We start from the raw sequence: 27,556 nt of genomic DNA on the forward strand, positions 1-27,556 counted from the left end.
TTCTTACTTAATCAAAAGAAACAATCCACGAAAGTCATCGTTTGCTGATAGAAATGAAAAGAAAAGAAAAGATGCACTCCAAAAGATTGTAATGACAATAAAATTGAGTCAAATGGAGAATCGAAAAATCGTCTGTGAAATACTGCCTCAAAGGTATGATCGACAGTCATTTCTGTATCGGATAGTGACGGGTGATGAAAAATGGATTTATTTTGAAAACCCTAATGCCAGAGCTCTGATTTGGTGATGAAATATTTAATAGTGATCAATTTGAACCATGCATTATTCGAAAAACGTCCAGAAAGGACCCGGAGATACGGCAAAGTGATTTTACAGCACGATAACACGCCGTCTTAAAGAACAAAACTGGTCAAGGAAGCCTTGAAAGCACTTGGATAGCACATATTATCGTACCCGCTGTACTTTCCAGATCTGTCATTTTTAGCATCAATGGGATACGCGCTTTGCACTGCCAATTTCGAAGAAGTTAATAGATGTCTCGATGAATTTTTTGCTAAAGGATAAATAGTTTTTTGGGATGATATCCATAAATTGCCTGAAAAATCGGCAAGATGCAAATAATCAAATGGCCAATACTTTGAATAAACACATTTTCCTTTTTTATTTGAATATTATGCTGTATTGAAAAACTGTAATGACTTTCCGGTACACCAGGTATATTTTTTTTTCTGAGAAAGGATACATGTAACGCAAATTTACTGAAAATGATGATGCTTAGCTTATAAATGCTTAAGTGAACGTCGGTCTCAACAAATTTCGATGTTAAAGGTGACCTGGAACCGTTGAAAAAGCAATGAAATTAATCAATCTTAAATATGTCGAAATAGATCGACATATTTCATCTCGCGACATCGTTACGGAAATAAATATCGATCATAAAACAATTTTGGATCATATATATACAACTAGATACCAAAACAAGCTCAACACTCGGTTTCTACATGAATTAGCAATAGTAGTAGCATATTAGTATGGAAACATATTTGGAACAAACTCGCTTTCGTAAACACTAAAAAAATGAAATTCCTGTTTCCCAATCCTATTGTATATTATTAACTACCCTTTCACATATTTCAAATAGTATCTTCTGGTAGTTTGCAGCCTATTGGTGGCCGATGAGTTACCTTTGTATATTCTTTTTTATGTATTTCGCACTGTCAAATTTTCGGGATCCTTGAACATTTAGATAAAATATTACTTTATGCAGAGTTTGTTTAATATTGCGAAAATGAATATCGAATAAAGTTAAATTACGTGTTATATATAAGAATATAACGAGTTGACAGTTCAAGTTTATCAAATATACAATATTATGATAAATACTATGGTTAGTAAATAATTAAAAACAATTTATTTTAAAAGTATCACTTAGTTTTTATGTCAAGACCACATCTAAGTAATATAAAGGTATAACGAAATCGAATTACTAAACTGAAGTTAAGACGAACCATCGGAAAGAACACATATTAATCATTCGAAAACCCCAGAACTTAAGACTCAATTTCTTAATTACTTCCGAAGGATATTTCGAAAACTTTGAGTAGCTTTCTTTGTCAAACTTTCCAAGGTAAAGAAAATCTTTATAGCAGACGAAGTATTTGGCGACTTTCGATTGGTTATCAGTGTTTATCGATGTGAAGTCAATGTAGCTGTTGTAGTTATATTATTTAAATTATTTATAAATTAAATATTAATACATTTTCACTCTTATATGAAGAACTGAAACAAATTGTAGAAAGTTATTTTGTGGTATATTAATATATATTTTTACGACAGAATATTGTTTTGTTGGACAGATAGGAAGAGGAGACACAGAGAAGAAAAAGTATTTTTTATAACACCTTTATGAGATACGCTTAGTACAATCTTAATTATAAATTAATCTATTACTACTTTTCATTTGTATTTGGATTAATTCACAAGCAAGACGAGTGTGAGAAAATACATCAATAAATATTCCTCAATTATATAATTATAATAACTTACAGCTATAGTTTACGCTAAAGGTATACACTTTATATAAGTTCGTATGGCTTGGTTCGCTTCAATCTCCTGACATCCTGCGCGCTGTCCAACAGTTGTATTGCTTCCATGTTAGTATGATTTAGTAATGTTCTTTTGTGTTTCAAGGCGAAATCTTGGAAACCATGCAAATCCATTTGATTTCCAGATCATTGTGCAGTTCTTCGTTGGTTACATAGCGATAGGCATTGGTAAGCAATCGAAGAACCTTGTTTTGATAGCGTTGTATGACTAGTTGATTTGAATTTTTAGTGCAACCCCATATTTGCAAATGGTATGTCCATAATTGTCTTATAGATCAACCTCTTTGATTTTAGATCAATTTGAGAGTATCTTCCGACTAATCAGTATAGTTGTTTTATTTTGATTCTAATGTGTTTAGCTTTTATAATTGTGTCATCAGCAAAGGAATTGCATAGCTATACCTTTTCTTTTTGATTAAGCATCGTTTGTTTTAAGCTTTTCAGCAGTTTATCACTTTAGAATGCGCACTTTATCTTATACTAAAATCCTTTATTTCGCCATTGTTTTTATTTCATGTTATCCTAATAACAGTTTTGACATTAATGTAGTTAAAAACGAATCGTAATCATTCTTTAATAAATTAAACTGTCATAAATGAAACTGCTATAAATTAAACTTACTTTACTTTTGTTTTTGGATACTCTACTTATACTATATTTTTATGGTTGCTGATAATCATGATAATTAATTTATCATAGTTATATTATAATAAAATATAATAGGATTTTTTCAATTAGAGCTATTAGAGCATTTGTTTTACTATTTTGTCCAAACTTCCAAACTGTTCATGTATGATACAAAGATTAAAATATTTTTACTATCCAGATCCATATTTTTACAATATGTTTATTGATGTTTTAAAATTACAAAAAATAACATTAAAAATTTAAAAAATTCTAAAGATAACAAACTAATGAGGTGGGAACTAAAAAATCCATGTCTTCCAACCAAGTGTTTCCAACGCTTGTAGTGTTGTGCAATAAAACAAAACATTTGCGATTATTTAAGGCGTCGCTAGAGCATGGAAAATGTTTTTGTCACAAGATGGTAATGATTATGCCTATTAAAAATGCCATTATTTTTTATATTTCCAAATGTTTTGAAGATAGTATAAAAAATAGTTAAAATTACACTTTTGGTTTATTGACGATAATCTAGTTTATACATTGAGCGTTTATCTTTCAAATTGAATAGTTTCTGAAGCTTCTTTAGAAGAAGCAGAATCTTGCAGTTCAGTGGGCTTGTTTTTGGCTTCGTTTTGTCTTTGCAGTCGTTGACAGCAAATAAATAAGCTCTTGTATCATTGATGATGTCAAATGAAAGACATATATAAATTTTAATCTTGGCAAAAATTCATGTCATTTTATTCTAGACGATAATTCTTGTTTTTAATTTTTTTTTTGAAAAACTAAAATACTACTGTGATAGGAAAATAGTCCTGAATATAATGAATTGTTTGAGCGTTATTGCTAGCCTGTGCGAATCTATCCGTGAATGAAATAAAAGATCGGAAATATGCACTGATAATTCTTTTGTATTTGTAGACTAATTGCAATAATCTTCCCGCGCAGTGTTTATTTGTTGCGGCTTTTCGACTAGGAAGTCAACTAGTGTTGATTTGTAACCATCCTATTCGCCTAGCGTAGTTTCATTTGGCTATTCCATAAACTAAAAAAAATGATTTTAAAGGTTATTGGAAATTGAATTCAACAACAATGTTGCAATATGTGTGTCTTGAACCATCATTAATTCTTTTCTAATTTTCTTAATATACGTATATTAACATGAGTCTTAAAGAGTATATGAAAAAGCATCATTTTTATATTATCATTAGATTCTTATTGAAGGACATTTAAATAATAGAGCCCTGATTTTTGAGGGCTTACTAATCGAATTAGGAGTATTTAAACCATTCGTTCCATTAGACTTTAAAATACCGCAAGGGACGCAGCAATAAATCCCGATCCAGAAACCTGTTAAACGAGAATGTTATTCAAAGGTACGTTTCAAAGGACATACGACATCTACTTGAAAATAGTTAATTAAACTGCCACGGCTGCTTTATTAGGAGGAATCGTAAGTGGAATCTGTAGTAAGGTCGTATTGCTTTGGAAATTATGCATTATTCGCTTCAAGTTGGTACGCTTCAATGAAATGAATTATATCCACTAATTAATGTTAATATATATATATATATATATATATATATATATATATATATATATATATATATACAAAATACAAAATATACGTATATGTTATTTTTGATGCATCCGTATGCAACCTTGAATATTTTGACAACGTTTCTGCAAAATATCATCTGCCATCTTCAGGTCTTGATTCCTCTTCTTCTACTCCTCGTTAAATGAGATGAACTTCAGTCCTAGTATTGCTGAAGTTTATATTAGCGTAATATTGCAATATATGCACATTTTAATGAAATTTGTTTACAACGTGTAGACATTTTCGAATATACTCGTTATAAAGTGGCGTTTTCATAATAGCTCCTTTTGCCTGTTGAAACTGTTTTTTCAATAACCTATACATAGTGAAGAGTATATATTTCCCCGTCTGCAGAACTTCACCCCCAATTGCAACTGATTTTTTGGAAAAGTAGAAATCAGTTTAGAAAGAACGTTAAACTAAGTTGCAACAAACATTATTGCAGTAAAATTAAATTTTACTAACAAAAAGATATATGCCGGCCCTCAGAACTTTCTAGTCAGTTATCACCAAGTACATTCTTATTGAAACTTTCATTGGATTTCATGTTCAATCATAATTAGTTGTACCCGATTAATTTTCTCTTCAACATCCGTATCCTCAATATCATCGTTTTACCAGTCACATTATTTCTCTTTAAACTGAATGAAGAATATATAATGCAAATAGATATTATATCAATTCCAGATCTTATTTAAAAAAAATAAATAAAATAAAAAATCAACTTGAGGATCTTCGAATCAACTGGATATTGTAAATCAAATATCATTAAGTATGATTTGTGTGATGTTGATGATACATAGAAAAACATGATACAGGAAGATATTCTATATTACTTAGATATAACATAGATTTATCACTATTGCGTATTGTCGGTATCTGTGCGTCATGTTATATGTAGTCAAATTTCTTGTAGTCTCCTATTAATTATCGTAAAAATAAATATGAAAATTATATGAATGTCTTCAAGCAGCACAATAATGATTAAAATAAGATGGATTGAAAGTGGATGGATTGTTTTTTTAATCTATTTTTGTTATAATTTCGATTTTATGTATTGGCCTTAACTTTAAACAGCTTTGAAAGCAACATGTTCCCCTAAAGTTTATTAAAGTTTTTTAATCATCTTGCAAGTGCGAAATTATTTGTCAACTTAATTTGAACTCTGAGTCGCTGTTCCTTGGCGATTTACTAAAAGTATTGACAACTGATGATTCGCATCCCTTTGTAAATCTTGCATCTACTACTGAAGCACTAAGTTGAATGAGCCAAGGTACATGAGCTCTCTAAGATGGTGAGTGTGGTAGAGAAGAAATATTACAATTAAGATTTAAATCTAACTCTACCAATTCTTTGGCACTGTTACAGTCTGACACTTGTAAACTTAAAGTTAAAGTACCACTTAAATATTTTGCATTGAAAGAGATAAAAGATATAAGATAAAATGCTATCAGTATTTAATAGTTGATTTCTCTAATATAGATTCATAACGTCTATAGTTTGAAACTTATTGAGTTAGGTGTTAATTCAAGAATAATTATATGTATTCATGATTATATCCTTAACAGCTTAATTGAATTCATTTAGATGAATAACATTATTGTCTCTCTTTTCAGAACTTGCCTACTATATCAAAAAATTAAACTCAGAGTCAAACTTACATATATACCCTATCAAATATTCGCAATGAATGAACCCCCTACATTTATTTTTGATAATTTTAAGCACAGCTCAAACACGATTCTTTCGAATTTACTATATTAATACGTTACATTTTAGAAGGGTTTTCATTTGGAAACTATCAAAGGGAAACTATTCCAATATTTGTCCTCATGTCATAAAGCCCACATTACCGTCATGGAATTATTTAATTTCGTCCGCCATGAAAGTTATGACCGGAAAATCTGGCACTGGCGTAATTGAAAAAATAATGATGAATGATCAAAAGGTCGTTACGAGCGGAATATGTAGCCGCACGTAAAATTTTACTATCTATAAAATACGGCTCACAGATTTCCAAGGAAAGTCGTAAAAGGTTGATAAACTTTTTTACGACCTTATATATATAAGATATATTAGAAATATTAAAAAAATATTATTTGAGAGCATAACGTTTGTTTTCCATCTTGGATTGCAATAATTCGATTTCGAATTAAAATTATTTTTTTGATTTTGGGAAGCATCTTTTATGTTATAGTGGAGTTGTCGAGATGCTAATGAAGTAGTAGTTGATTTTGAGTTAAAAATGACCTGTAATTATTATTCACTTATTCCTGATAGTATTGGTTGTAATGTCTTGCTCATTGGTCGATCATTGCTCAACAACATACTCGTAGATAAAAGAGAATTTGATTGTTTTTGGTAAATGGCGGCCTTTTAAAAGATCATGACCTGGCCTGATTTTTAGTATATATAATCAAGAGTTTTCACTTCCAATTACAATTAATAATTGACGAGATATAATTTCTATTTATATGGTTGCTAAGTGAGACCAGAAGCTTCAAAAATTATAATTTTTCATTAAAGGTGTCAGATATTTTTATTTTCGTGTTATATTTTAAAGTCTCCTTTTTATTAACTAATGTGAGCTTCGAACCACGGTCCTCGATATTAAGCCTATCCACTGGCAAGTAACCAACTTAAAAATCATACCAGAAGATATCCGATCTTACTTAGTCTGATCACTCCCCTGACTGGGATAATTTCCCTTGTCCGATTTTGCACTCTTACCTTTTGGACAATTACAAATGTAAACAACTGCAAACATAAATTTATGACTGTCCCAACAGGATTCGAACCCGCAAGTGGAACGAACGAACGCAAGTGTTCGAAACAAGTAGCTGTTAATAGCTGATTGGAATTATTTTATCATATTTAACATTAGATGGCTTTTTATAGTTGCTGTCTGTATACTGTCAAAAGGTAGTAAGATCAATTGCAAGAGACATAATTATGAGCAGATATTTGAGTTTTTTATGGCAACAATGCACTTTCTCATTACTCAATACACTATACACTTGGTGTGTTTCTCTCAGATTCAAACAATCGAGAATATTGAGAGGATTGAGGAGATTAACACCGAATAGAAGAAGCCTTCCAAGGCAGTTCCAGAAATTGTATTCATTAATTGTAAATGCTGGAAAGAATTCTGACATACATTCTTTGTATCCAATGCAATAACATGCCTGTTTTATCTATAAGCAAACGTTCGATATTATTTCTGGTCAAGTTTGCAAATATAGTTCAATTTTGCTTCGAACAATTTTTGCCAATTTTATCATTTCTGGTAGCTAATTGAATACAATTAAAGCAGATTACTATACAGTCTATAGCACCTTCGTACAACGACCTCGGACAATGTTCGTCTCCTATTTTCAGATCGTTTTCTATGTACTTGATCAATGTTTTTTTGTCGGAGCAGCCTTCGGAGACCGAAAGGGTAATTTTCGGTCTAGAAGTCTATGAGGGATTCGTTACCTCTTCATTCGACAGACATGTCCAAACCATTATAATTTACGTCTATGGATTTCTTCCTCAACTGTGTACTGGTTGTTATACCCATTATATGATTTTTGAGAAGACCATTTAACACTTAGCTTAAGCATTGCATTTGAAAGACTTTAAGCTTACGGATGTCAAACCGTAACAGTGTCCAAGAGTCGGAGCGATACAGAAGGATTAGCAAAATAAGCGTTCGAAACAGTTGGATTTTAGAAGCATCAAAAGCTTCTACAGCTTTTTCCGATTCGGCTTGTTACTTTAGCAGCAGATGTCACTTTCCTTTTCTGTGTTACTGATCCCAAGTAGCTAAATTTCTGCACAGTCAGAAACAACTACAATGTGTCATAATAAATATGAATTTGTATGAAGACGACCTATTAAATTTAATAAGCAAAATAGTGCTGCAGTTTTTGGCACTCTCATATTTTATATAAATAAAACTAAACACATAAAAATACCGTTCTCAAATTTTAGTGAGGAAAAATCCTCATATACAATATATCGGTATGAAAGATTTGATCCAACCTAAAGAATGCATGTGTTATAAAAATCCCCTTCTGTTATTCGCTTAATCTTTAATATTAAACGTTAGAACTTAATATTTTGAAAATGATGAAAAAATTTAGGAGAAAAAATGCAATCACTGACGAATATTTTTTTGAAGGATTACTTGACAGTAATTGGTTTATAGAATATTTAAAATATTTCTAAAATAAGATACATTGAAGTAAACGATCCATATTAAGGTATTAAAATATGTGTGTGTTACGTAACTGATCAAAATTGATAGTTACGGTATGCGATATAGAATATTATTCATCGTTTAGGGTATATGGTGTGGCTCGGTGAATGGAGGTAAAACGAAATGAAACAGTGGTGTTTACATTGTGACCGTTATTTATTGGCTATATAAAAAAATGTGAAAAATACAAATGATAAAACGGATGGCAGCGGAGTTACCTGGTGACGAGGCTTGGGCAGTCGATGGTGGCACATCTAAACCAAACGAGGGTTGAGTACTGAATGACCGAAATACCCTTCAATAACATCCCAGATAAACGTCTCGGGATTGCCGCCAGCTATTCGTTGTCGGGTTCTAGTTGGCGCTGCTGGCACCCCGCCCGTGTTCAACATCTGGGATTATATTTCTGGGTATTTTGTAGACCGTTATTCCACGATATAAAATTCGACATGCCTCAAGGTCGCTACAATCGAATATTTTGAAAAGGTAATAAATATCAATAGTCTAAATAATACAGCATTAGTAAATCAGATACGTGTTGAAATTACAAAAGACAAATTAAAACACGCCGTTTTGCAATTAATAGCGCTAGCAGAAAACGGGGAATCGGAATAGCAAACAGGACTTTAATATGTCATGTCGAAACATTTGTTCATGATTTCCCATCATTATGTTTGTGAATCAGAAATGGTTTGATGTATATCTGTTATGCAATATGGCCCTGACTGTATGGATTGGTCTGTTTTCTAATAGACCCTGAGAGTCGCTTTGTTTCGCCGTTCAACAAGTCGCATCTTCTTTGCATAAAATTAAATAGTTTTTTTAAGAAAATGGTATATTTTGTTTGATACCTCTTCACAAAATATAACTTATCTATATGAGTCATCCCATGAAGATCCAGTCACAGCATCAATAAACCTACAAACCCACCTGGATCAAATACAATTACGGTTGAAGACATGGCGCATTAAAGTCAATGAAACAAAATCCATCCATGTAACGTTTTCCCTGCGTAGAAGAACATGTCCACCAGTGAATATCAATCATCGTTAACTCCCCCAAGCAGAGCAAATTAAATGTCTTGGTATGCACTTAGATCGACGCCTAACCTGGAAGAAGCACATACTCTTTAAAGGAAAACAACTTCGACTGAAATTATATCAAATGTATTGGCTCATCGGACGCAAATCTAAGTTATCATTAAATAACATGTTATTGCTGTATGAGTCTATACTCAAGCCTATTTGGTCTTCAGAAGAGTGTCAGTACATCCCAACATACTCGCTAACCAGCTAAATATGCGACGTGATAGTGAAGTGCGTAGACTAAAATGTTTAACACCACCTGATCTGATTACTGGACATATGTAGACTTTAGAATAAGACTAATTAATTAAGATAATATTTTATACAGAAGATCGCTCAATGAAGTGATTTTCTGCATGTCATGTAAATATAACATAGACATAAGAAATAGCTATTGCCTATAGGGCAGATTGTGGAATCACAAAGAGTTAAAAAAATCTATATGAGTAAACATGACCAGTTTTGAGTTTTATTGCAAAATAAGTTTGCAGCAGAGGCGCTTAAAATGATAAATCGTGGAATTGGAGGAGCTGCGAAGGATGTTGGCAAACTCAGCAAAAGTTGACACACTCATTAGAAGTTACTCAACAAGCCATCGGTTCGGAGGAAGCCTTGGGAATGGTGTAAAAGGAGGACTCGGCTACCATATGAATTAAAACATGGATATGTCCATCAGTGTGGTTTTACATGTCAGACACTATTCCAATACAGAAAAGAAGGATTTTTTCATCGCGTAGTTACTCTGTAGACGAAAATTGGATTCACTAGATAAACACCAAGCGAAAAAATTACGGGTGTATTCTGGCCATGTTTTCACATATACAAGTATATATGTGACCAACTCAGCGTGGTGTACCACGGATTACAAGAGCACTCTTTTGAACTTAACTTATGTGATTGAGCTAGATGTTAAAAGAAGAACCATTACATTAAAGAAAATCTCACAAAGTACCATTGACACTTACCAATGTCCATCCGCATGTGACTCAAGAATTAATCATCTTAAAAATATAGTTAGATTTAATTCTACCCCACACCGCATTATTCTCCAAATCTTGCATTTCGGCTTATTATTTTATTTATTTCAGTTAAAATTACACAGATTTACTGAACAGCAGCTTCGTTATTTTGAATGTATTAAAAATTAGGTCGATTCCCTGCATCTCCTCGAAAAAAAGACGAATTTAATCGACACCAAAAATAAGTCAAAGTTATGGATAGATCAGGTACACATTTTTAAAATTTAAAATATAACGACACTTTTCAATTTTTTAAACGACTTCGAAAAAGGAGGAGGTTCTATGTTCGGATGTATATATATTTTTAAAGTATGTTCGCCGATTTCAAATTTTGCACCGATTTTCAAAATTATTTTTTTATTCGAAAGAGTGTGCACTTCCTAGGTAGTCCCATTGGAACCAAAACAGTATCTGTTGGGGGGAAGTGTGGCAAATTGAAGGAAACGCTTAAATTCGAGAGGCACGTACAAACAAAAGTGTGACAACTGCTTCTATGGTGTACTGGTTAAAACGTTTAGCTTAGGGAGATCGCGGGGACAATAATTTTTTGTTGTTTAGTTAGAACATTTGTCTCCTAGGCAAGGTAACGGACCCCGAGGCCTGAAGCGGCGCTCCTTGTTTTCAATCATTGTTTCTTTATTCTTATTTTTCCTCATAGGGGCTGCATCTTTACTTGGCTTACCCATTGTAATATTAAATAAAATAACTGTGTAATTCATTGAGTAAATATCTAACATTAAAAGAAAAATAAAATATTTTTAACAAAAAAATTGACTTCAAAAAATAAATGAGGAACTAACTAAAAATTGAAAAATAATATAACTTTATTTTTAACACAAAAAAAAACATTAAGCAAAAATAATCAAAAACCTTAATTAATATATCTACTACATGTAGTAGATATGTATAGAAATGTATGTAGTAGAAAGTTAATCTATTTTGAATTTTTAGTGAATTCCTTATTTATTTTTTGAAGTCCGTTCAATTATTTTGTTAAAAATATTTTATACTCCAAATAATACTTTATTACAGATTAGTTCTCAGTAATTATTAAATTAAAAATAACGCTGCATAAATTAATATTTAACCAAAAATATTGTTTTGTTATGATGTGTTGTTGAATAAGATTTAGGTGCTCTGAATATTAAAAGGATATTAGCTACTAGGAAACAGACAGACGCTGATTAATTTTGAACGTACAACAACCGATAATCAATCGACGAATGCCTCGTCTTATATGAAGGTTTTCTGTTGCCTTGGAAAGTTCGTCAAGGCGGGCCACTCGAAGTTTTCGAAATATCCTTAGGTTTCGAAAGTAATTAGAAAATTAAGTCTTAAGGTTGGACTTTCGAATGATTAATATGTGTTCTTTCTTGTGGCTTGTCTTAGTTTCAGTTTAGTTTGATTTTTTTTTCACTTGGATAATGTAATTCGATTTCAATTTACCTTTAAATTGCTTAGATTGATTGACGTAAAACTAATGGTAGGTCTCTATATGTAAAGTTTTTTTTATATAATTATGGATGTATATATATTTGTTGCATTTATATTAACACTTAAATATAATTTCAACAACACCAAAAACAAGAATAAAAACAGTAATGTTATTATTTTTAAGGGTTCGAAGTCTTTTCTACTAGACTGGTGAATTATATCTGTTTCGCAGAATATCTGTTTTTGTGAGCGTAAAACTAAACAGGTGACAAATTATTTCAAAATGTAACTTATTCATCAGATTTAGCTCTCTTTACTTTTGTGACTTTTTCTTCTTTAGCGAAAAATAATGTTCATCAAACGAGAAGTATCTTGGAGAAACTACTACAGTAACGGGTTCTATAAACTAGAGGATTATTGGAATACGTGTATTTAAGAACTATACAACTATTTTTTATTTTTGTTTTATTTTCGTGAACTTATCGAATTATCTGGTATGTAGAACAGTCTCCATATATTCTGAAGCAATCGCTGTGCTCCAGTCGAACAAACGATTAACTGACATCATCACCTGAAGAACAAAATAACTTGTCGAAAAATCCTATACGATAGTCAATAATCCCGAATGTTCCTGCTAATACTTTCGCGTTTTTCCCCTCATACTTGGAAAGTTTGTAATGGTGAACTTCGCAAAAGTTTTTAAAATAACTTCAGAAAATAATTAGAAATTTACTTTGAGTTTTTATGATTTTTAGCTTTTACAGTTTTTTTAGGCTTACAAGGAAGTTAAGTTGGAATTGTTGAGAATAGAGTAAACTAACTAGAAATAGGGAACAAATAGTTGTAAATGTGAGTTTAGTTTCATGAAATTAGAGTGCATAGTTGCGAAATATTAGGTGCTTGCATGTATTTTGATGACCAATATTTATTAATTAAAATTCGAAGTATCACTGTAAATAACTGTACAAAATCCTAACCTACCTATTAAATTCGATATAGTATTATTAAGATATCGTACATAGACGCATGCTATGGAATACTCAAAATAGCATTCATTATTCGACCTTCATTACTCATAACTTCATTACTTCATGAGATAATAAATTGAAACTTTTATGGGATGAAAAGCTCAAAAAAATCTCAAACATCTTAGTAGTTGATGAATTAAGTACTTCCAAGTGTTTACATGCATTGGAAAACCCCAAAAGGAGAAAAATTGGCTATTAGCTACACGAATTATCTGAAAATTTTAAAATCGCGAGTTTATTGCTTTATATGCAAAAAGGGGAGTTTTCAGTGGCGTATATATGAGCTGTTAAACCCGAATGAAACTGCAGATGTAGCATGACTTGCAGATGTCGCGGACATCTATTGAACAAATTGAATCATGTGTTGTCATGACTCAAAATTATTTTAATCGATGATAACGCTCTGCTATGTGTTGCAAAAGTCGTGAATGCTCTTGCAGCTCTAATGGGGAGTTGGTCAACAACTATCGTATTCATCGCATCCACCAGCGCCTTTTAATCATCACTTCTTCAGTACGAAGCAACATTCTTCGGTAGGCACGCGGTTTCAAAATACTGAAGCAGTTACTGTAAAGTTAAGATCGCTCTTTACCTGGTATTAGTATTTTATTAGAATAGTATTGGTGAATATAGTGAAAGGATGATGAATCAAATGATGTTCATTTTCAAGAAAGTTTCAAATTGTTAGAACAGTTTGTAATCAGCATTTAACCAACAAATGATTTATATATGGTTTGAGGAATTCGAACGAGGTCACAATTTACTTCTTTTAATATTTAAAAGTTAAATGCCATTGTGTTTAGTAAAGTGTAAAGTAAATATTATGTTTAAGATGAATATACATCTGTTGTTTATTTATAAGTCTTTCTTTAATTTGTCACAAGATACTTGATGAGTAATCTGAGTAAATTTGATTTGGCTTTAGTCTTTTAGTTAAACGCTAAATAAGCTTTTAAGAAACTAAATTAAACCTTTTGTATCATATTATTGTTTTTAGTACTTGAGAAATCGACTTATCAATCTTACCTAATCTAATCCTATCGAATATATAGAATTAAATCTGTAGCACAGCCAGTTCAATTGGTTCGAACGTCGTTTAAAAAAACAATGTTATTCTTGAAGATTATAAAACCTTATACATATTAACTTTATGTATATAATAATATAATCTCCGTGATAGAATTTATTTTGATCTGAATATAGATTAAACATATTGTCGACAAAAATAGCGCCATCATCGCGATTTGGCCCATGCTCATCAGAAATTCAAATGGGCCTTAGGGATCTATAAATCGTGCGATGAAAAAAGTATGATAAAAGGTGGGCGTGTTTCTTTCCTCGCCCTATCGAAAGTGTAAATTTACATTCATACTCTCGTCGATATTAAATTTTACACACCGTACCGCAGTCGAGGGCCCTTCCTGAATGCCAATGGTCCCTATCTTGACTCCTTTTATTGTAAACTGGTAATAATGTGGGAACTTTATGATTTCACTGTCATATATTGTCAGTTTTATCGTGAAATATTCAGTTAAGTCAAATTTCACTTATTGACAGTTTTTATCTACTGCCCCAACGTGTAATTCTTTATTACTCATTCTGTGTGTTATTATTTTGGGAAACTTATCATCAACTGTTTTTATGTGTACTGTCTATCTCCGCGCATTCTTTTATATTATATATTTTTTGAGGCCTATAAATGAATAGTAATATAAATGTAATTTAATTTAAATGTACTTTCTCTTTAAGCTTTATTTTAGGTTTTTTTTGTTAAAAGTTAAAAATATACAATGGTAGCTATTCACAATAATTATTAGATATAATGCACTTGTTAATTGTCTTTGTTTGATATCATCAGTCACATTCTCCAGTCTCAAATAGTGAGGTGATTAATAGTGATTCATTTAAATGGTCGCATATGTATAGGTGTTGTTGTGGTACCCTTCAGTCACCTGATCGCTAAAGGTTCAGGCCTTTTCTCTACATATCCTCTCGCAGACTATTAGGGGTTTTAATCGTTTCAAGCGTTGAAAAGCGTTCGGAACAAACATGTTTGTTTTGTGATCGACAAAATCAGAAAGATTTTCTGCATCGCATTGCTACTGCTGATGAAAAATGGATCAATTACGATAATCCAGATTTAAAAAAATCATGGCGACCCAATTGGTTAGTTTGACAGTTTGGCTAGTAGACATCCAGTATCACCTTACCTAATTACTGGCAAAGTTGGGATGGTTACTTTATGGACTCTACACTTTTGGCTAGATATATTTACATTGAAAATCACAATCCCAGTAGAAATAACAGGTCAATTGAAAAGCCGATCATAGTAAAACACATTTTTCTGGCAAAATTAGTTTTTTTTATTCAAGATAATTCCTCTCAAGGGCATACGCTAATTATAGCAACCGACCCTAAAACTTTCCGATGTCATTTTTGTAGTACGATTTGTCCTTCGCTTCAAAATAGGCCTCAGTTTTGCCGATCACCTCTTCATTCGATGAAAATTTCTTCCCAGCGAACATTCTATTGAGATCTGAGAACAGGAAATAGTCGCTGGGGGGCAGATTTGGAGAATACGGTGGATGGATGGATTTTTTCATCGTTTTCACTGGCTTGTGACATGGTGCATTGTCTTGGTGAAGCAGCACTTTCCTTTTCTTCAAATGCGGCTATTTTTCGGCGATTTTGTCCTTCAAATGGTCCAATAACACTATGTAATAGTCGCTGTTAATGGTCTTTCCTTTTTCAAGGTTGTCAATGAAAATTATTCCATGCGCATCCCAAAATACAGACGCCATAACCTTGCCAGCCGACTGTTGCGTTTTCCTACGCTTTGGAGCGGGTTCCTCATGAGCAGTCGATTGGATGACTGTCAATTGGACTTCGGAGTGAAATGATGGAGCCATGTTTCATCCATTGTCACATATTGACGCAAAAACTTGGGTTTATTACTCTTGATCATCTTCAAACACTGCTCCGAATCATCAACTCGTCGTTGTTTTTGGTCAAAAGTGAGCTCGCGCGCCACCCACTTTGCACAGAGCTTTCTCATACCCAAATATTCGTGAATGATCGGATGTACACGTTCAGTTGATTTCTTCTTCGATGCTCATTTCATCACGTCTGAACTTAGCATACCAATCCTTGATGGTTGATTTTCCTGTGCCAGTGTCCGGAAATCAAAATGCTATAATTCACAAACTAATGATCCGACAGCTGTTAAATTTATATACGCATCTCTTGAGGGTTAGCGATAACCAATAAACATATGAATTTAATTCTAGTAGCGTCATCTATGTGTCAGGCCGGGGACTTTTCAATAGATCTGTTAGGACCGTTCTGTCACCTTAGTTATTTCAGCTGACAAGCTGGTTATTATATTATTTATATGTAATTGGACTGTATTACAAGAGCATTAACAATTTTAGTGCTAACCATATATTATTGATATCTTTACAAACACTATATTTAACAACTTAGTACTGTGAGCTTCTAGGCTAAGAGTGTTAAATCTGTAAAATCGTATTAAGATCTAAAGTCGTCTAGTGGTCGTTGCAAGAAAAATGACAGTGCTCGTCAACGTGAAAGTGTAAAACCTGACAAGGAATAATCATCTCAGTTATGAATGTAACTATGTTGGGTAGAATCGAATGTCTTCAGGGATGGTCTCTAAACTGCGATTGTGGAAAACTGGAAAATAAGATTGTGGCAAAATCAATTTTGTTCTTTTTGTAATGAAATTGGTTTGCTCGTTTTTATTTCAATATTAAAGATGAACCTCGCTATGACCGGACTGTCGCTGAGAAAAATAATAAAATTTTTACAGAACTGTAATAAAAACACAAAGAGTCTGTTTTTAACCACTACTAAAATTAAACTAAATGTAGCTACTTTTGGAATCTAATGATATGAGCAATCAAAAGTGCGACAATATTGTATGAGAAAATCATGATCAATGACCGGATTAGCTTTACGAAAAGTTGAAAGGTCCGCATTGATAACAATAAAGTGTTAAGTGTTTAGTGGAATTATAAAGGAATTGATCTTTCCGAGAGAGTTGAACCCACCAAACCACTAATTAGACTCTTTGTCATTAAGCGGTTAAGAGATTTAAAAGAGGCTTGTGAAAATGTTTCAGTTTTTCGTCCAGACATTGCAGTGCAGTGGCAGAATTATATTTTTATCAGAAAACTAGCATCGAGTCGAGAGAAAAGGCCATCGACGAAAACGCCACATAAATCATTGATTAGTTTTTATACTTAGTCACTGATTAGAAATTTCTATGAATAAAGTTGCTTATATGAAACATGAAAAAAACTGAAGATATTTTTCTTCAACTCATTATGTATAAAAAACACCATACAGCAGTATATTTATCGAGGTTAATATACTTAATATTCTTTCATAAAATTAAATTTAAAAATAAACCTAATATATACTACTACTATGTAATAATGTAGAATAAAATAATGTATGCTACTAAAAAAATCTACTTTCATTCGAAATATTCGTCGATATAAAATGAAATGAGACATGGGATTATTAATTGAGTTTCCTATCTACATGGAAATTTATTTTTATGATTTCATCGATTTAAGTTTTACTCAGTGTTTCAGGCATGGAGACTCCTCTTGAATATAAATTGCTGCTATTTTAGGTTTTTTACCGTTAAGTACTAATTATAATAATAATGGGATATTTAGGGCTTTTAAACTTTAATTCATTTTATTATCGGGCATTGTTATTGTTATTATTATTACTATTTTTCAAGTAGATCATTTAGAGGCAGTTTCATTCACGTTCAGACATATATTGTTTGAGCAATATTAAATGTCGGCGACTTTTGAAGATATTTACTTTTGGAAAACTTAATTTTAATTTTAACTTGAAAAGTCCCCGGCCTGACAGATACATGGCGCTACTAGAATTAAATCCATATGTTTTTTAGTTAGCTGTAACCCTCAAAAGATGCGTGTATAAATTTAACAGCTGTCGGATCATTAGTTTGTGAATTATAGCATTTTCAGTGAAGCAACTTTTGTTATTGTGAAAAAATGGATAAAAAGGAATTTCGCGTGTTGATAAAATATTGCTTTATAAAGGAAAAAAAATACAGTTGAAACAAAAACTTGGCTTGATGCCGAGTTTCCGGACACTGCCCCAGGAAAATCAACCATCAAGGATTGGTATGCTAAGTTTAGACGTGGTGAAATGAGCACCGAAGACGGTGAATCCAAAAGAAATTGTTACCGACGAAAACATTTAAAAAATCCACAAAATGATTTTGAATGACCGTAAAATGAAATTGAATTGAATTGAAAGCAGACACTCGAAATATATCAACTGAACGTGTGGAATCATATCATTCACGAATATATGGATATGAGAAAGCTCTGTGCAAAGTGGGTTCCGCGCGAGCTCACTTTTGACCAAAAACAACGACGAATTGATGATTGATTCGTGGCAGTGTTTGAAGATGATCAAGTGTAATAAACCCGTGTTTTTGCGTCGATATGTGACAAGGGATGAAACATGGCTCCATCATTTCACTCCGAAGTCCAATCGACAGTCATCCGAGTACTGTACGCGATGAACCCGTTCCAAAGTGTGGGAAAACGCAACAGTCGGCTGGCAAGGTTATGAGTCTGTATTTTGTGATGCGTATGGAATAATTTTTATTGACTACCTTAAAAAAGGAAGGACCATCAACACCGACTATTAAATAGCGTTATTAAGCGTATTAGCGTTATAGCGGTATGAAGAACGAAATCGCCGAAAAACGGCCGCATTTGAAGGAAAAGAAAGTGCTGCTTCACCAAGACAATGCACACCTTGTCACAAGTCAGTGAAAACGATGGCAAAAATCCATGAATTGGGCTTAGATTTGCTTCCTCATCCACCATATTCTCCAGATCTGGCACCCAGAGACTATTTCCTGTTCTCAGATCTCAAAAGAAAGATAGAATCTGAGGCCGATTATTTCGTAATCACATCATTTTCTATAACGTTTTCCTATCTTTCTGGCATCATGGCGATACTTTGAAGAAGGACGTTGTTTTACCAAAGATCCAATCATCGTTTCATTTTCGCACTTCTGCATTTTGAATATCATGCTGTAACGATATGAATGAGTAGTCATTAGAAGGCGCCACGTCTGGTAAGTTTGCATAGTGTAGAGCAACTTCCCATTCGAATTGCAACAGTGTATCATTCACAATTCTTGCAAAATTTGGCCGAGCGTAACCATACAAAAGGATGATATAGTTATTTTTGACTTTATTACTTAAATCTAACTAAATAATGGTCTAACCCATGTAAACATCTGGAAATAGTTGTTTCATCAACCGCTATGTAATACATTGTCATCGACCTTTTTGGTCCTCCATGCCATCAGAATCGGTACTTAAATCGTTAAAACCAAAACCGATAGTGGAATATGACGTAGCAGTATCTTCACGACTAGACTCTAAAAGACTTTGATGGTCTTCGACAGCAGATTTCCTCAAAATCAAAAGTTATAAATGTCGAAAATTTAATTTTGGGCCTTCCATGATTGGTATTTGTATACACTGAATAACTCAATAATACTAAATGGAATACCAAAGCCGTCGAATTTATTAGTTACGTTATGTTGTTTAACAGTTGTTAATAAAAATTTATTATTTTTTATGGGAAGATGTTTAGTATCCAAATCTGTTTCCTAGGTGGAGATGTGTGTAGATATCAAATCTTGTATGCATATAGTTAAAACGTTTATTATGAGTGAGTAATAAAAAAGAAAGATATATACTAGCGTTGGTATCAATGTCGAAAGGTTTCGGATTTAACAATGATAAAATCAAGCTGCTGTCGGGACATCCTCGAATTCCGAAAGTGCGCACATTCCGAAGACGAGGGACGTCGTTTACTATGACGTCAAGATGAATTATGGCGTAAACGAAAATGGATATTTGCGTCTTTGCATTTCTCCGTTCTGTCGGAGTGCGAGGGGATGGTTGTCTTAGGGCGATAAACGATCGTGGAGGAACACTGCCAAGATTGATGGCCAGGACGCTCTTACTAGATTTTATTGGAACATATGACAACTGATTGTGATTTTGTGTCTATTTTATTATTTATTATATGATTAAATTTTGGTGGTATTTTATTTACTGTAAGCCATTCCTTAATTGCAGCCTTTGTTGATGTACTTATTGGGATTGTCTCCACCAGTGTATTATATATATGGTAGATATGGGGCATTATACATAACAATAACTGATGGTTCCTCCAAGTTCTTTAAAAGTTGATTTTCAAATTACTGCAAAGACAAGCTATAGTTCATTTCTCCATGGTAGTCACCCTTGGACTTGGAGAAGCACTAATACTGCGCCAGGAATAAAACCATTCCTGTGTCCAGCATGAAGAAGTATATGTCTGCAATGAATAAATGTTATGACTAATAAAACCTAATCGATAATTATTTCAACATTTACCTTTTTCTATCAACTTTCGTTGTCCTTAAAATATTTATTATCATCTTGCCATGAGCAACCCAATGTACCATTCTGAAATATTCATGTCTCATTTAAATATATAAATTGATATTTTTGCAAAATGCTAGTGCCAAAACTTCTGCACTAGGAATAAAAGCATTCCTGTTTCTAGCATGAAGAACTATATGTCTGCAATGAATTAGTAATAAATGTTATGACTAATAAAACCTTATCGATAGTTATTCTAATGTTTGCCTTTTTCCATCAGCTTTTGTTGCTTTACACTAATTTACTATCATCTTGTCATGAGCGACCCAATGTACCATTCTGAAATATTCATGTCCCATTTAAATATATAAATTGATATAATAATTCTTCCTTGATTTTGTTATATGTTTTTAAAAATTATATTCTTTTAAAAGCGTCAGAACTGGAAGTTTCATTCAATCTCTGGAAGTTTCATTAAACCCCTTCGTGGGTTATCTATACATCACTTAAATCCTATATTACCCAACAATGTATGAACGGATGTTCTACATCCCTCAAATAACTGTATATCGTTTGGTTTTTTATGAATACTTTCCAGACTAACAACTTTCTCTGAAATAATAGTATTAAATTATGTTTCGATTGAAAAAAACTACTTACTGTTTTTTTACATTTCGTATATTTGATCTCTGAAACATCAAGCTGATCTTGATTCTTTGCCGGTTTCGCACAATCACGGTTTCTTTTTGGTGAATTTAAGGTTATGTTGTTTTTTATTTTTTGACATATTTTAGTGACCATGTCTGTACTAATATTCAGTGTAGATGCCACGCGCAAAAATATTTTCAATAAAAACCGCGGCGATTTTGGCGATTCGAAATTTATTAAAACAACGTTTGCTGGTTTATAACCCGTAATTATAATATTTTCAAGAATTTTGCAGGCTCTTTCGGTTACTTATGTTCGAACCTCGCTAACAGCATTCTATCTTTTTTTAAATATAATAAAATGAGGAAGGAAAATATTGTCTGACTGTAAAACGAATTTACAACTTTAGACAGACACATATTGGTCACGTGTGTCATTACTGTTTTAAATTGACTATATATAGTCCGAGACGTTTCAGTGAAGATGATCGGAATTCAATCATTCAAGCAATCTCATAATATGTGCTTATTAATGATGTATTTCATGGTATATAATTTTTAGAAAATTCTTGGCTATTACATTTACATTTTAATAGATTTGCAAATTGCAAACGATGAAAGTGAAGAATTTATACTGCCCTTATGTCATATTCAAATTGGATATCATATTATGACAATGTAGACGCAGATACGCGGAACGCTTGATCGATCTTAAAACGCTTCATAAACTGGCGCACACTTAAAAATGTATCAGCGGGAAGATCTTTCCCTTGTCGTTCGGGACGTTCCCGCGAAGGCGTCGCGCACATTTCCCGATCGTCCCGGTCTGGGGCACCTCGGAAAAACCGAAACAGACGTCGGCAGCAACGTCGACGTCAAGATGAATTATGGCGTAAAGAATCCAGTTTAGTCTCTTTGAATTTGTAAGTAGAGGCGAGGGACGTGGGGAACGGATTGCTGTTCGGGCGGCGGAAGGGGATCCGGGAAGGGACACTGCCGAGTTTGATGGGGATGATAGATTTCGGCAAATAAGACGAGACCCGTCGAGGAGGCGAGGTTTGTTTAAGCTGATGTTTTGTTCCCGGGATTTTGGGAGTCGGGGTCGTTGTTATAGTGTATTTCTTCTCGTCGGTGTCGTGCTTTTTACTCTAGTTTAATTATTTGCTCATTAATTGTTCCGATCATTTTTGTTTCTAATTTTAATAGTTATTTATTGATAAAGTTCAATAGAGTTAGGATGAAATATACTTTCGGGTACATACGTCATTTAAATTTGTGATTTCAAAACGTCGCAATGTTGTCGCATCAACTATGAGTTTTAGTTCAGTTTGACTTTAACATACAACAAAATTTTAATCTAAATAAAATAACTGAACAACAACGTTATCAAATATATTTCATTTTAACATTATAGTACATATATAAACGACAGTTAATTATACAGCTACAATAGTTTATAGGTTAGAGTTTTAACCTCTTATCTCTATTGCTTTCAAGAATTTTGCATACCTCTGACAACCGGCCGACTTTGATAGGCTTATTCGTTTACGTGTTCAAACTAATCAGACTCGAATCAGAGTATTGTGTCTCTTTTTAACTAGAAACGAATTTACAAATTGTGGCGGGCTATACATTAAACATCTTAATGACGTATGTACAAAAAAATCTTGAATAAACTATATGTTATTTTATTCTACTGACATCAAGTTTCAAAGAGCCAGAAAGAGATTTTCTAGCCAGATGAGGACGCGCAAAGAGAGGGAAATTTAAAAAAAATTACAGGTAGAAATTAAAAAATAAAATTTCAATAGAACATTTTATTTATATACTAGTTAATATTTATATAAAACATTTTCAAAATACATCAAAAACCAAAATCTAATTTGACAACTAATAATTAATTTTCTAATTGAACGTTGTTATTGCCTTAAATTTTGTAGAATAGAAAACTATAAATTTAAAAATTATTTATGTAAAGATATACTTAAAAATAAAATATTTGGATTTACTGAATATAGTAAATACCTGTTACAATTTTTCTTACGAAACCTCCTTTTCCTCTTTATATATTTTTATAGGTACTTAAAAAATAAAAATAATTGGACACTATTCATATTATATGTATTTCAAATTATATTATATGTATCTTTCTTTCTATTTTTTTCATCTACCAGAATAATCAACACCTAATTTTTATTTTTAAAAATATATGTAATTATTTTGACTTGCAATATTACCTGTTTATGTGGTAGTATTTAGTCTTTTTGGTGTTATGTAGTCTGCCTCTTATGAACATGAATTTGAAGGTACAGATTCATCTGTTTCAGATTTTACTTCCCTTGAAAAAAATTTATATATTCTTTTTTCAAATATTTAACTTGTAGCCATATTTTCATTCTCGATAGCTTATGGGAAATGATCTGTGAATATATACATATTTCAATTCAATTATCGACGTAAATTTTAATAAATTAAATATTTAGTAATAAAATGATTAAAATCACAATTAGAAATTATATCTTGGTTAAGCAATGATACTCCATGCTTGGGTTCATAATCATATTGTCAATCTGAAAAGCATAAAAGAAACATTTTTGTTCGAAAACTTAATGTAGAAGATCATAAGGGGTTTCCCGAATTTTAACATTATTTACTTTTAAAAACCGTTTCGGCGCTATACTATAAAAATTTTGCACTTAAATAATATTTACCTTAAATACTACAAAAATAATGGCACCACAACAAATTCCCTTACAATTATACACAAAATAGTAAAAAAATATAACCTGTTATGTGTTGATCGAAAAACGTCCAGAATGGACCCGAAGACACGGGCTTATAGCACGATAAGGCGCCATTTTATAAAGCAAAATCTGTCAAGGAAGTATTGAAAGCACTTGGATGGGACGTATTATCTCACCCATCGTACTCTCCAGAGCTTGCTTCGTGTGATTACCAACTTTTCGTATCAATACGACATGCGCCTATAGAGCAGCACTTCGAAGTAGTTAGAAAATGGCTGGGTGAATGGTTTTTCTCAGGACTAACACTTTTATTTGGGATGATATCCATAAATTGCCTGAAACATGGACAAGCCGTATAGAATAAGATGACTAATAACAAAATATTTTTCATTTTCTTAAAAATTATGTGTTTTTTTTCGAAAAAAACCGGTAATAACTTTCCAGTACACGTGGTATATGCTTTAATTGAACATTATCGATTTATTAACGCACTATGTTGCTTTCTTTAATAGCGCCAGTATAAATGTATTGTTAGTTGTTTGCATGCATCCTTTTTTAAAAATATTTTAGTATGAATGATTTCTCTTCAACTCAATTTTGAGCTATTTTTCTTTTGCCGAACAAGCAATAAAATCATGTTTGGCTGTAATGGCCTTTTCAGTCAATTAGTGTGTTAGCCATTTTTCTTCCTTTTGCTAAGCTAAAGTTATCTGAGTTTTTTGAGAGTTTGAGTTAAATTCTTGTCCAATAAGTCCTGCACTTTATTGTCTTCGAAGTTTTGTAGAGCTCCAGGTTGTTCTTCATCGCAAACATCAAAAATATCATTAAGCTTAAAACCTCTTTTATGTAGAAAACCATCGAATTTAGATGTTGGCAATTAAAATACATGCAAGAACCTAATAATTTTATGCCTACATAAACATAATTTTTTTAAATCTGTATTTGCCAGACTAGTACTCTGTTATCGTATATGGTATCATTAATAATTCATAACAGAGTTATTATGCTAATCCAATAATTTTTTTAAATAAAAATACGTGGCACATTAAACAACTTTCACCCAATTCACTTAAAGCTTTAAAATTTCGATATTTTTCATATTTTATGAAATTATTTCCATAATTTTTTTAAAACAGTCAAGGAAATCTTTGTTAACCACTTTCAAATCATTGATTCTAAAATCTTTAAACTAATATTAACAAAAAAATTAAATTTTTATTTCAATTCCTTAAAATTAATTCACCACTCTAGCATAATTATTTCATGTAATAATTTTCTTAAATTTTATAAAAAATTTAATAATTCGAAATTAATTTAAAATATAATGGTTTAAGAAACAAACAAGTAATGATTCACGGAATGCAAATTTAATATTTCAGAAACTAAAACGATATGATATCTGATAATATCAAAACGGAAGAAAAATCTTCGAATGAGCTGGACCCGGTTGAATATAATATGTTGGCTAATTCATCACTCGATCAAACACAGACAGCAAGACAGGCTCAAGATCAGATATCGAGTTTGGACTCTCAAGCCAAAACTTTACCAAAATCAAAACCTTGTGAAGATGGTGCTATTATATTGTTAGCTGACGAAGAAACTGATTTATCTCCTATTTCTACCGATACTCAAGTTCCTAATGCAGGAGCTAATCACAAAGAAGTTGTACTATTACCTCTTTTTAAATGACTCTATTCTGTTTAATTTTCGTATTTTAGATAATTAACACTGGAGAAAAAGACAAGGAAAAGCCGATTAGGAGCGTGTGGATATCAAACATACCCAAAACATTGAAAGCTATTGATTTGAAGAAGCTTTTCTCGCAACATTTTAAAGTCCAATGTGCAAGAATAATAACCAATGGCTGGAACTTTTTCGGATACATAACATTGGAAAATTACGAAATGGCCAAGGACGCCATAACCATGTTCAATGGATTTACGTTAAACAAGAGAAAGATATCGGTATCTTTACGTCGACCAGAGTTAAAAGCAAAACCACAATCGGATGAATTTGAAGACCATTTAATGGCAGAGGGTTTAGATGAAGGTATCCTAACCGTTTGATGAGAGGCATCAGTATCAGCAGCACTCACGTTTCAGAACCAACCAAAGAGAAGACCAAGATGAAAAAGGAGGATATTCAAAAGATACCCGACATAAAATGTGCTGACGTCGATATCATCGAAAATCTGAAGAAAGAATTGTCAGATGTGAAATCTGATCATCGTCGAACCAGGAAGCGTCTTCAGGCAGCGTATAAATTGCTAGACGAGGAGAGAGATCGAAAAGCTAAACTGCTGAAAGAAGTGGGCAAGTTGCAGTTTCTCTTAAAAAAGGAACAGAGGAAATTTGATGAGGAGAAATCCTATTGGGAGAAGAAATTGAAAGCGGAGAGTGCCAGGTAGATATGGAGATGGTGTTTTGGACTGATTTATGTCGTGTGGTGTTTTTATTAGGTATTATGCAGACAGGTCAATTATAAATCGAGAATTAGATGAATGCAAGAGGCTACGTGAGTGTTTGCAGAGTAATATGGTTGAAATGAACAATCGAAACCGACAGAGATCCGTTTCTCCATTCAACAGGGAAAGACACCAGTAATATAAAGAATAACAAGGAAGATACATATTATTATTGTGTGAATTTCACATTTTAGCTCCAAAATCCATGAGCGTCAACCTACACCACCTCCTGCTCCAAAACTATCCAAGCATTCTCCGATAAAAAGGAACAAACCGTCTACATATCAAAGGGGGGTGAAGAGGGCCCACACTTATTCAAACAATACGAACGGTGCTTAGTTCTTATACGATGATGTTGGTTCTTTCGCTTACTAAACGCTTTGTTCCAGCTAATATGTATCAAAGGAGTGGACAGTTCCAAAATAATCTTTCACCTTGGGCCAGTTTTGGTTATCAGTTGCGACAAAATGAAGCGCCAAGTGCAATCGGTGGCAACTATTCGTCGAACAGCGGTGGTTCTTCGATGGTACCCAGACCGAATGTTTATACTCATTTTCAGAAACCGTTTTCTGCTGACTCGAAAAGATATTAGGTTATCCACTTATTTAAAATATATTTATTGTTTAATACTGTTCTTGTTACTAAGATAATGTTCCAATTTTTAAAAGAAAACAGATGCGTGTTTTTAACAAAACAAAATGTTGGTTTGTGTGTGGATTTTAAATTTCAAAAAGTTCATTGTTATTTTTCACAGGCATATTATTCTGAGCAATGTCTTCATTTTAGCGATGAAGAAATTTGGACACTGCTTATACTTGCGCTGGTTTCTTGTTTTATTTAGTTGGTACTTTAGCTCGATTTTTTGGTTTTTTGTATTATATTGTTAAATTTGTGATACGAAGGTTCATAGAACATTCATTATTTCGGTTAATTATGTAATATTTGACAATATTGTTCTAAATAAACTTATTTTTTTGTTATTTAGTTGTTTGAATTTATAAACACTGCGAATTTACTTTTACTACTTTAATTTCATTAAGCAATCATTTACGTTATAATTTGTTTTAAATATTTGTATTTGTGTAGTATTTTCTTTTCTTGCCTTTCAATTCAACATCGGAAAATTGAATATT

General features: G+C 32.4%; 1 protein-coding gene across 1 annotated transcript in view; it reads left to right on the forward strand.

Annotated features, from left to right (window-relative positions):
- Window positions 1-27,099, forward strand: part of LOC143205642 (uncharacterized) — a 64,354-nt gene extending 37,255 nt beyond the window's left edge. Inside the window, exons 2-7 of the mRNA XM_076418754.1 lie at window positions 25,336-25,621; window positions 25,678-26,008; window positions 26,062-26,362; window positions 26,418-26,558; window positions 26,618-26,754; window positions 26,813-27,099. Coding sequence (XP_076274869.1) covers window positions 25,349-25,621; window positions 25,678-26,008; window positions 26,062-26,362; window positions 26,418-26,558; window positions 26,618-26,754; window positions 26,813-27,015 — 1,386 coding nt within the window. The 5' untranslated portion in view covers window positions 25,336-25,348 and the 3' untranslated portion in view covers window positions 27,016-27,099. The remainder of the gene's footprint in view (window positions 1-25,335; window positions 25,622-25,677; window positions 26,009-26,061; window positions 26,363-26,417; window positions 26,559-26,617; window positions 26,755-26,812) is intronic.
- Window positions 27,100-27,556: the final 457 nt, after the last annotated feature.

This window comes from Rhynchophorus ferrugineus, unplaced genomic scaffold (genome assembly GCF_030347505.1).
Source record: "Rhynchophorus ferrugineus isolate W39M unplaced genomic scaffold, kcgeb_rfMv2 rfM1, whole genome shotgun sequence".
Lineage (NCBI taxonomy): Eukaryota > Metazoa > Arthropoda > Insecta > Coleoptera > Curculionidae > Rhynchophorus > Rhynchophorus ferrugineus.